The sequence below is a fragment of the Quercus suber genome, unplaced genomic scaffold (assembly GCF_002906115.3).
Source record: "Quercus suber isolate HL8 unplaced genomic scaffold, Cork oak 2.0 scaffold_218, whole genome shotgun sequence".
NCBI classification, from domain to species: Eukaryota; Viridiplantae; Streptophyta; class Magnoliopsida; order Fagales; family Fagaceae; genus Quercus; species Quercus suber.
In genome coordinates, this window is record NW_027069676.1 from 545621 (window position 1) to 556760 (window position 11140).

At 33.8% G+C, this 11140-nt stretch overlaps 1 protein-coding gene across 1 annotated transcript; it reads right to left on the reverse strand.

Moving 5' to 3' along the window:
• Window positions 1-1365: 1365 nt before the first annotated feature.
• Window positions 1366-9399, reverse strand: LOC111994808 (mitochondrial fission 1 protein A). Its single transcript, XM_024026687.2, has 5 exons — window positions 9239-9399; window positions 7829-7961; window positions 3535-3659; window positions 1782-1845; window positions 1366-1693 (listed from the first exon to the last, which is right to left on the reverse strand). The coding sequence occupies exons 1-5, from the start codon at window positions 9329-9331 to the stop codon at window positions 1608-1610; spliced, it is 501 nt and encodes a 166-aa protein (XP_023882455.1). The 5' UTR covers window positions 9332-9399; the 3' UTR covers window positions 1366-1607.
• Between the last annotated feature and the right edge of the window lie 1741 nt (window positions 9400-11140).

Consider the following 11140-nt stretch of genomic DNA (forward strand, 5'->3'; position numbering starts at 1 on the left):
TTCGGGTTGTTTGAACACTAATATGGCAAACAAACGTTCGATGCTAATTAAGATGCGCAGGCCAACTAGATTCTCCCTTGAGAATATTTAGCAAGGCAACACCTTTCGATGGAGATCTAAAATGGTGTAGATTTGCCAACTAGAGCAGTAGTTTCTAATGATGATGTCATTACAATTATTTGATAAGGTTTAATAATTTTCTTTGGGATAAAAAAAAAAAAAAAAAAAAAAAAAAAAAAAAAAAAAAAAAAAAAAAAAAAAAAAAAAAACCTTGACATATGATTGACCAAACTTTGTTAAATTAATATTACAAATGTTATGTACTAGCCTATCCTTTGTTTAAGGGCAAGTTTCAAGAATTATCCTCCATTTCAAAATTAAAATTCATTATATTAAGTTTTTAATTAAATTTTTAATTGAAATAAATTTTAAAATATTAAGTACAATTTTTTTTCTTTTTTCAATGGCTTATGGAGAGATTTTCCATTGCAAGCGTTTTGGTGCTTGATAAATTTTGCATTTTTATTCTAAACTTAAAGTTATTTTTATGGACAAAACTTAAATATAGTACTTAAGTGTTGACCGTGTTGTTCTTTAGAATCTTCTCTTAAGGTTCAACTATGTGATTTTTTTTTTCATCTCATGAGATAGAAGTATATTTTTAATTAAGTACAACTATATGAAGAAATCTTGAGAGAGGAAATTTAAGAAATAATACCTAAGTACTGTACCTAAGTTTTGCCCTGTTAAACTTTTGTAAAGAGATTCTTGCAGAAATTTATAATATTTTGTTACTAATATAAATAGAAAGGGGAGGGGGGGCGGGTGTGTTGTTAATTTTTTTCAAACTTCAAGAGAAGAGAGTGTTTTTCCCAATTCAAGTTTAGGTTGAGTATCACTCTCAAACATCAAGGGAGGAGAGTATACTTAACCCCCCCCCCCCCTTTTTTTTTTTTTTTTCACATTCGCTAACATAATCTATATTCTATTGTGATTGATACATAATTAAGTGTTGATGAGCTTCTGTAAAAGTGATATTACTTCGATCACAAGTTACAAGTGCAACCTTAACAAGTGAAAATTTTTGTGTATCCTAGCATTGATATCTCCTTAAATGCATATCTGGCTTGTCTGTAAGTCAAAGAGACTGCTGGGCATCCCATCATGTTGAACTTTATATGGTTTCCTGGTCTTTGCTATAATTGTAGAGAATCTGAGTTTCTATAAAGACTAACTCATCCACTTCTCATGGTAACAAAAACGAAAGCCAGGGCACATGAAGGGGCATTTTGGTTTCTGTCATGTATACTATAATCATTGTAAAATGTAAATTTCTTCATCCACCAATAGCAACCACGATACCAGTTACGACTAAACAGAGGATGCCTGAAATTACATGAAAGTAGAAAATACAATATACTTGAAAATGAATACCTTACACACACACACAAATTTACAAGTTCATATTCAAAAAGCCTACTTCCATAACATAAACGGTGTCAAACTTTGATAATTGTTTATATTCTAAGTATAGTGGGGGAACTCAAACCATTAAAATAAGCCAAATTTGGAAGCAGGTCATTATGCACATTGTTAAAAATAAAATTTCACTTCTTGCGAGCCAATGCTGCAGCAATACCACCAGCTATAAGTCCAACAGCAGTGGCAGTGATGCCAATTCCAATAACACCATCTGCATTTCAACAAAAGTGTTTAATATTACTTCAGTCTAATATGCTTACTATGTATTAAAAATATGTTGATGGAATTCCAGTCTTTACCTTTAGCAATTTTATCTTCAATAGCCTTCTTAAGGGTAAGAGCCTGCCTCCAATCAGGTGCAATCTACAAAATCAATGGTTTCAGATGATAATTGATAATAGTAATAAAAAACGGAGCATGCATTATTTATAAGAAAATAATCAAGCAATCAATAATCAAAACCCTAATATACAAACGATGAAAGGAAGAATGTCCTAAAAATATATATCATATAAGCTAATAAATGAAATGTTCCTACTTATTACAATCAATCACAAACATTTGGTACTATAAAAAAAATGGTATAGCCCCATGCACATGCAAAAGTTTAAGGTAAAGAAAAAAAGCCCATACATTGTGAGCAGACCAGCAAAAGAGAAGACATGCGTTGTTGACTATTCAAGAAATGAAATTTACAACTGTTGGCCAAAGCTGCCTACATTTGCACTAAATTTAAAGCATAAAAAGAAACAATGCTGCCCATTTGTACTAAATGTTTTTTTTTTGATAAGTAACGTAAGAATATTATTAATAATAGAAAAAGTGCCAAACCGAGTACATTGGGGACGTACCATGGGGGCACAAATCAGGAAACAAAAGTACAACGATCAAGAAAAATAGAAAAAGAAGAACAAGAAAAATGAGAAAAGACCACACTCCATTCATAGAGAATGTGCAAGAAAAAAGACTTAAATCTCTAGTAAAGAATTTTCACAACCCTCAAAGCTTCTAGCATTCCTTTCATGCCAAATGCACCAAATCAAGCAATGAGGCACTAATCTCCAAAAATCAATGTGACGATGTCGCGCAAACTTTCCTTGCCATGCCTCAAATAACTCAAGAACAGTATGAGGCATAACCCATTGAACGCCAAACAAACAAAAAACCAAAGACCACAACTCCCAAGCTATAGAACAATGAAGTAGAAGATGATCCACCAACTCCTCACATCTCTTACACATATAGCACCAGTTAAGCACTATCACACGTCTTTTATGAAGGTTGTCTATTGTTAAGATCTTACCTAAGGAAGTAGACCAAGAAAAGAAAGCCACCCGTGGAGAAACTTTCAATTGCCATATCATTCTCCATGGGAAGAAAACAACAATAGGAGGATAGAAGGAGCTATAATATCCTCTAACCTCAAAACCTCTGTTCCTTGTAGGCTTCCAACAAACCTTATATGGGCCAAACCCTCGTATTGTCGAAGAATAGACCAACCCCATAAACCGATCAAAGGCTTCTTCTTCCCAATCTTATGGTGGACGACGAAATTGCACATTCTAGTGAAACCTCCTAGCAGACCAACCCATAATTTCAGCCACCGAGGAATCCTTTGACCTATTAATACAATAAAGCTCTGGAAAGGCCTCTTGGAGAGTACAATCCCCACACTACACATGCTTCCAAAATTTCACTCTAGTACCATCTCCCACGTCATATACTAGGAGTTTAGAGAAGTTCAACCAGCCACGTCTAATGTATCTCCACAGGCTGACCCCATAAGGACTTGTCACCTTTTTTGTACACCAACCACCCCAACTATTCCCATATTTTGCCTCTATAACCCTCCTTCATAAAGCATTAGTCTCCATGCCATACCTCCACAACCATATTTCTAACAAGGCAGAATTAAAGCTTCCCAAATGCACTGTTAACTCAAGCAAATGCCAAATGTAAACCACAAATGCACACACAGTAGAAGAGGGGAGGTATATACAACTAAGAATTTTACATTAATTAGTTGCAATCTAAAAAGTAGAAAACACCAACCTCTAAACATTGCTCCACAAGCTGCCGACTCCTGGAATATGCACCACTTCTGTAATAGCCAATGGCCAGCAGATAGAGCTTCTCCCTCTGCTGCAAAGGGCTGCTTGTATTGTTCACCAAGGAATCTGCAAATGACAATGTTACATAGTGCAGAAAATAATTTTCAGGTTAGCAAACCCCTGCATTTCCTAATATCTTATATCAAAAGCTCAATAGCATCAAAGACAAACAAAAACTTGAGGTCCTTCAGTAAACGAGCCAAAGAAGCAATTGCATGACAGGAGAAAAGTAGGTAACAGGATTAATCTTTCTTCTTTTTTAAATGGAAAAGATAATTCAATTAAACAGTGGAGTAAAGAAATGAATATTAAACAAAAAAAAGTAAACATTTAAAAATATGTACACACAAAGGTTCAGCTTCGCCTCTTACATTATTTTTACCCCACCTTTTCTTTTTAGCACTTTGTAGAGGATCAGGTTCCAATTGCTTGTCTCAGGGCAATGTATGGAGCAAAGGGCCTTGGCAAATGTAGGAGTGCATTTGACTTTTAAGGGATTATAAGAAATCCAGACAAGAGATGACTAGCAATATGCAACTTTACCATTTTTTGCTTAGTAAAAAGTTCACTCACTTTTGGGCAATAGGTAAGAAGTTCATTAACAACAAAACACAGAACAGAACAAGTACAAAGGGGGTGTACAAGATATCTCTTATTGTTGCAAATTAAAATTTAAGAAAGAGCATGACTCATCCAAACTAAATCACCAGCACTTCCACAGGACTTCATCTGCTATTGGCAAAAGGGAAAAACTGGAGGTCCTAAGGGAGGAGGGGTGGTAGTCACTCAGGGTTGTTGATCCCCATAGAAAAAGGTCAGGGGGGGCTCAAACTCATCCAAATTGAATCCTATTCGTTTGAAATTGTATAGGAGGAAAAAAAAAAAAAGAAGGGCTTAGTGTTCATGCAACAAGACAGTGCGAGATGGCTTATCAATACATTCATTGAACTTACACAAGAAAAAAGCTAAGGTTTTCTTGAGGAGCAATTGTGAGGCCTCCTCGTGGTCCAACAACATACCAACACATTTGACAATTTCATAACCAAAACAGAGTATGGAAGGGATGATGGTTATCCTGGAAGGCAACTCAGGATGGATAAATTTTGGAATAGAAGTGCAGAAACTGCTAGAGCCACAGCTAGGTTGCACGGACACGCAATTTTTGGCGTTGTGTTGGTGTCGGACACCGGAATGGGTACGACTTGCCGGATTCTGGTGTCCAGCGAGTGTCCTTTCTTTTTTTTTCGGACACGGCTCCGACATGTCCGACACAACAGCAGTGAAGGAAAAAAAAAAAAAAAATCACAGATTTTGAGTCTGAGAAGTCATTTTGAGAAACCCACCTCTCAAGTTCTCAAACCACCCTCCCTCTGACCTCTGCCGCTGCCCTCTGTCCCTCGCCGGAGCTAGATCGGGCCAATCGGCGAGCTCCATAGACGTTGAGTGACGGCATGCCGTGTCCCTTCCGGCAATCTCTCTCTCTCTCGGCGTGGACAACAGGTCCGACCTCCTCTTTCTGTTTTTTTTTTTTTTTTTTTCTTCGGATATTAATTTTGGTGACTGAATGGTAATGGGTGTACTCAGTACTGTTACTCACTTATTTATATAAGTTATAAGTTATAACGAATTTTTTTTTTTAATCCCACTCTCATAGTTAATGTATTTCTTTACTCAGCCTTTTGTTTTGCCTTATAAATTATAATATTTATTATGACTTTAGTGATTTTTGTTTTTGTGTCCTGCTATAGTTTTATTTATTTATTAAAGTTAAATATTGTGTATTATTGTACTACTTTGGGTGTTAGTTTACTTATTTGTAGTTCTTATATAATTTAAATTCTAGACATAAACGTATTTTATGTCTAAAAATATTTAAAAATGTGCCTAAATATAAAATATAATTAATTATTTAACTGCTGTGTCGTATCCTTATTTTTCAAAAATTGCCGAATCTCCGTGTCCGTGTCCGTGTCTTTGCAACATAGGCCACAGTGTTATGCCAATCTGAAAGCACCTAACCAACCAGCAACAGTTACAATGAACCAAACAAGACTGGGGACAACAAAAAAATTCACAACTACTAGATACCAGATAAGAGGAGGAACCACAAGGACACAAACCAGTAGAAAGAGGGCAATTAAATCCAGCGGGAGATCAGGGCAGGCGGTATATCCGTTTTATGTGGTCATGGTATATAAGGTAAGCAAAGACAAACTCCACATATTCTGGAATGGAATCAAAGGATATACGAGAAGAAGGGGCTAATGGTGACTCCAAGGGTCAAATTCTTGGGCAGAACCTCATTTTGGCTCATTAAACCATGATTCTAAAATCACAAGAAGAATTGGGAGATCCATATGAAAAGGGAAGGGCCTGTTGCTACCATCATGTAGCTAAAATAGCGTCATGATATTACATGGGATGAATGTGTGGGGTGGGGGAGACATGAGAGGATTTGAAATTTACTGAAGGAATGGAAATTAGATGTAGTCATCTGGAGCTTTCATTTAAAAAGAAAAAAGAAAAAAAGAAGCATCTGGGGATATCAATTTGTGGATTAACTCCACCAAAATTCTGGGGAAGCTTCAGGATGTGTTTCGGTACTATGGGACAGAAGGGTAGTCACTAAAGTTGACGAAGCTATTGGTGATCTTCCGTATCATGCAAATTAAAAAATGTACTTGATGATTTCTATTAGGCATTCTGTGGGGTTTATAAAGCCAATGAGGACGCAGAACAAGATACTGTGGGAGGAGTTAGCAAGGGTGCACAATTGGTGGGGATCCAGGGGTGTAAAAGGGGGATTTCAATGTAACCATAATCCAAAGCGAGATAGTGGGTTCTGCTAAAGACAAATCTGCGATGTGGGATTTCTCATATTTTATTTTTGAGCTAAACTTGGTTGACCTACCCTTGGAAGGATGTTCATATACGTGGTCTAATAATCATGATCCTAGTTATCATGCTTAGATAGATTTTTGGTTTCCTTGGAATGGGAGGAGCAATTCAGTAGTCTTTTTTAAAGACAATTGCCTAGATTTTTGTCAAATCACTCCCTACCATACTTAATGATAATGGTATTACAAGAGGTAGTGGGTCTTTCAAATTTGAGAACACGTGACTTAAGGCTGAAGGATTTGAGGAGGAGGTTAAACAATGGATGGCCACTTGTAATTTCCAAGGCAACCCCAATTTCATTTTGGCAAGAAAACTCTAAACTTTTGAGGCAAGATTTGATGCAGTGGAATAAGGAGGTGTTTGGTGATGTGAAGGGAAAAAAAAATATCTTCGTGGATGTTATCATTAGATCTGATTAATAGGAGGACGATAGGCCACTCTGTTGAGAAGAGAAACTAGATTCTGCTAAGGCAGAGTCTGAAAAACTCATTCTGATGGAAGAAATAATTTGGAGACAAAAATTAAAAATACGATCAATTTGGATAAAGAAATGTGATTGCAATACCAAATTCTTTTATCAAATTGCCATTTCACACTGATGATACAATCATATTAGACAACTGCAAGTTTTATATATATGTTAGACAACTGCAAGTTGAAGAAGAGATTTTTCAGGCCCTCAAAAGTTTGAATGGGGACAAGGCACTGGGCCTAGATGGCTATAGCATGGCTTTTTCCCAAGTATTCTGGAGCGTCATAAGGGAAGTTTTAGTAACTTTCCTCAAGTATTTCCATAAAAGCAATATGTTTGAAAAGGGCTTGAATGCTACATTTATTGCTCTTCATGAATGTTAAAGATTTTAGACCCATTAGTCTTACATGTAGTGTGCATAACTCTCTTATGTATTTCCAAGAAAACTGTAGCCAAGGAGAGGATGTTGAGAAGATGTCTATATGAACAGAGAAGATCAAAGAAATAAATGATAGGAGAAGCAATTGAGTAACCCTAATATACTAGGGAAAAATAAAAATAAATAAACAAACATGCAACACACATACATATAAAACTTAAGACTTTATGGGCATGTAAAAGGAAGAATGCCAACACCGGGGAAGCCTATAAAGACCATAAATGGAACCAGAATGAGACAAACATTCTAAGAAAATGATCAAGGACACAAACATTTGAAAAACTTGAACCAAGAAAGAAAAGAACTTTTTTTTTTTGGGAGGGGGGACTTTGAACTTAGGTTCTCCCCATGGGAAGAACCGGGCAGTGCCATTGTGTCACAGGACTCTTGGCACAAAGAACGCTAACTACTTTAGAGATTATGTACCTTCAAGCATGGCTATCCCACGCTGCACATCTTCTGGCTGCCTTGAATGAACAAGAGCCCATGACAACCTCATAATGCTATCAGTCTTACGTTCATCTGAGTCACCAGCCTCTGCAACTTCTCTCTCACAGCCCTGCCAAGACACAGTAGAGTTTTAACCAAAGAATAGATGAAAAAATGGGAAAGGATTTAAGTAATGTGACTATGGCAGCATGAAGACTAAAGTAAACATCAATTGATTGCTTCTTTATCCTTAAAACACGGAAACTGACTTTGAGCGGCATAGATTACACTTAAATGTTAAAGGCCAATTCCATTATAATCACCAAAATTTTTTAATACATATTTCACGTCTCTCACATGAAAATTTGACATGACACAAGTGGGACAAAAGTATTGGAATAGGAAGTTCCAACTCCACATTGTGATTCACTATTTTGCAGTTAAGCCAAAAACGGCTGCACCAACTTTGTAAATCCCTACTTAGCAGTTATGCACTTATGCCTAGAAAAACCAATTTGGGATCCACCAATGAAATCACAGTTCAAAGAAACTTCCCATAGCATCAAGAAGTTGCTCACGGGAAAGCAAATAAATAGCGATCACCATAAGATTGAAAGAAGTAGAGAAAATTGATTAACGTCAAAAACTCTAGCATTGCTTTCATCCCAACCCACCCCCTTCCACGGCATGTCTCTTTTGATTGCAGCAACAAGATAAAGAATCTCCAGCAAGTATGTAGTCATTTCTACAGATGTATTGCTTCTTCTTTTTTTCTTTTTTCTTTTTTTATAGGTATTTCTACAGATGTATTGCTAGGAAGAGAAACTAAATCGACACCCTGTCTCTCATGAAGGGCTTGAACAACCTTACAAAATGTCAATTTCAATAAACCCCATTTGTTCATTAATCCAACATCACCAATAACTTACCCAGTTTTCCCAAAAGCCTAAGCGGATTGGAAACCGTAAATTTAATCACTTAACCAATATTCTAACAGTCACAATTCAAATCTAGATTTAATTTGGTTAGTAAAACTTCAAACACACAAAGGCCTAAACTAATGGAATGGAAGAACTGGTCCATCCATACAGAATAAAAAAGTTTAAATAGAAAACAGACCCAAAATTCAGTATTCTTGGCTGAAAATAACAATGATCTCATCAAAACTCAGCCCCTTCAGACCTCAAATCCAAAATGAACACTTACATGTTATCAAATTAAATCTTTTACACTTAAAAATGAGAACCCAATAAGGAAAACCCATATATGAATTCAAGTAAATATCAAACTAATAATGTTTTTTTTTTCCTCAGATAAAGAAAGACTATATAAAGAAGCAAAATAGAACAACCTGGTAAAATTTGAAACCCAATATCTGTGACCAGTAAAAGGTAAAAGTAAGCTTACGACGATGATGTCGCGGTCGCACCAAGGGATCTGATCGCCGCCGCTGAAGAAGGAGCCAACGGAATCGAAGAACTTGCTGATCTTGGCGTCCATAGTGTCTGCTTCTTTGCTAAGAGTTTTGGTTACAAATAAAAAATTCTCAGTACCTTTTAAATATTTTGATTTTATGTTTTTGCCTATTCAATTCGGTGAATTGGAAGAAACAAAAAAATTATTTATTTTTTAATTTTCTCAGTTTTTTTTTTTTTTAAAATTTTCTTTTCCAATAAGGATATTACATTAACACGTGTCAGACTCAGAAGTAAATGACCTGATCCACGTGGCATGACAGTTCTAGTTTTTATTTATCTACTATTAATAGGCACGCATGGATTTAGAAAAGGAAAATGTTAACGAGTACCGTTGAGGTATTGGTTAAAAATTTATTTTAAAAAAATTTTGACATCACTTTTATGAAAAATAAAAAAAACTGTCAAAATATTAATTGCTTTTTTTACTTTTTCCATAAAAACTTTCTTTAATTGGATTGTTAACTAATGCCATATGACACTCGTTAACATGGCTCAAATTGTTGAGGGTAAATAATTATCTCATTAAAATAAAGAGTAAGATTTCTTCCTAAAACTAAATTAAATTGATAATTTTAAATTAAATTTTAAATTGATAATTATTTAAAAAAATTACTAAACAATTAATAAATCTAAAATTAATATAATCTTAATAATATTATAAATTAAAATTAAAGTTGATAATTCAAGAATACATATATAGAACATCTTGATAATTTGATGTAACATAAAAATCAAATAAGAAAATTATTAAAATTAATCAATTAATTCTAGCCATATTTAATCATTAATTCTAAGATCCTAACCCTAAGCATATAAATTAGATCAAAGCTAAGAAAAATATTTAAACAAAAGGCAATTAATACACGAAACTTAATCAATTTAATAAAAACAAAATACAAAAAAGAAGAAGGAGCTTTTTAGAAACTTGACAATGTTTTCGAATGTTTTGAATTCATTAATTAAAATCACATGAAGACAAAAAGCCAATAATAACACTAAAGAAAATAAACAAAATAAAATAAAATAATTTTTTTAGAAAGAAATAATAATAATAATAAAGAAGAAAGAATGCATACTTGCATTGTCATGGGATTTAGTTATTCACATATTACAATAAGCTTCACTCCAAAAAGATATATAGGACTATACCTATTGGTAGAGTTCCATTTGAAATATAATTCATTTAAATCTTATTAAATTAAAGATATCTAATCAATGTGTTTGTTTTTATTATCCCATAAAAAAATTGAAATTAAAAAAGGTCATATGAATAGAATTGAAAAAAAAAGTTGTTTTAACATAACGTAACATATAAAAAATTTAAAAAAAAAAAAAGAGAGAGAGAAGAGAACGTGGTTGATAGGTATAAGGAATTTTGATATATATATATATATATATTTTTAAATGTCATCAACGTAAAAATTATCAAATTAATAGAGATATTACTGTTTTTTGGAATAGATAGAGATCATCAAATTATTGGAGATATATATTGTTTCTTGAGATAGATTTATATTAATCACCTTTTGAAGAATTGGATTGTGTTATCCCTTAATAATCAACTTTTGTAGATTGATATTATGATAAAATAATATTAAAATTTTGAAAATTTAGATGATAAATATTATCCCCTAATTTAAAAAATATATCCTAACAAATAAAAAATAATGTTAATTAGATGATAAATATTATCTAAATTAAATTTTTGTATGTTAAATATTATCCCTTAATTTAAGAATATATCCTAACAAATAAAAAAAATAATGTTAATCTAATTTTATTTAATGATAAGAGTGAATTAGAGTCCTAATGGTTATACTATTCATTTTTT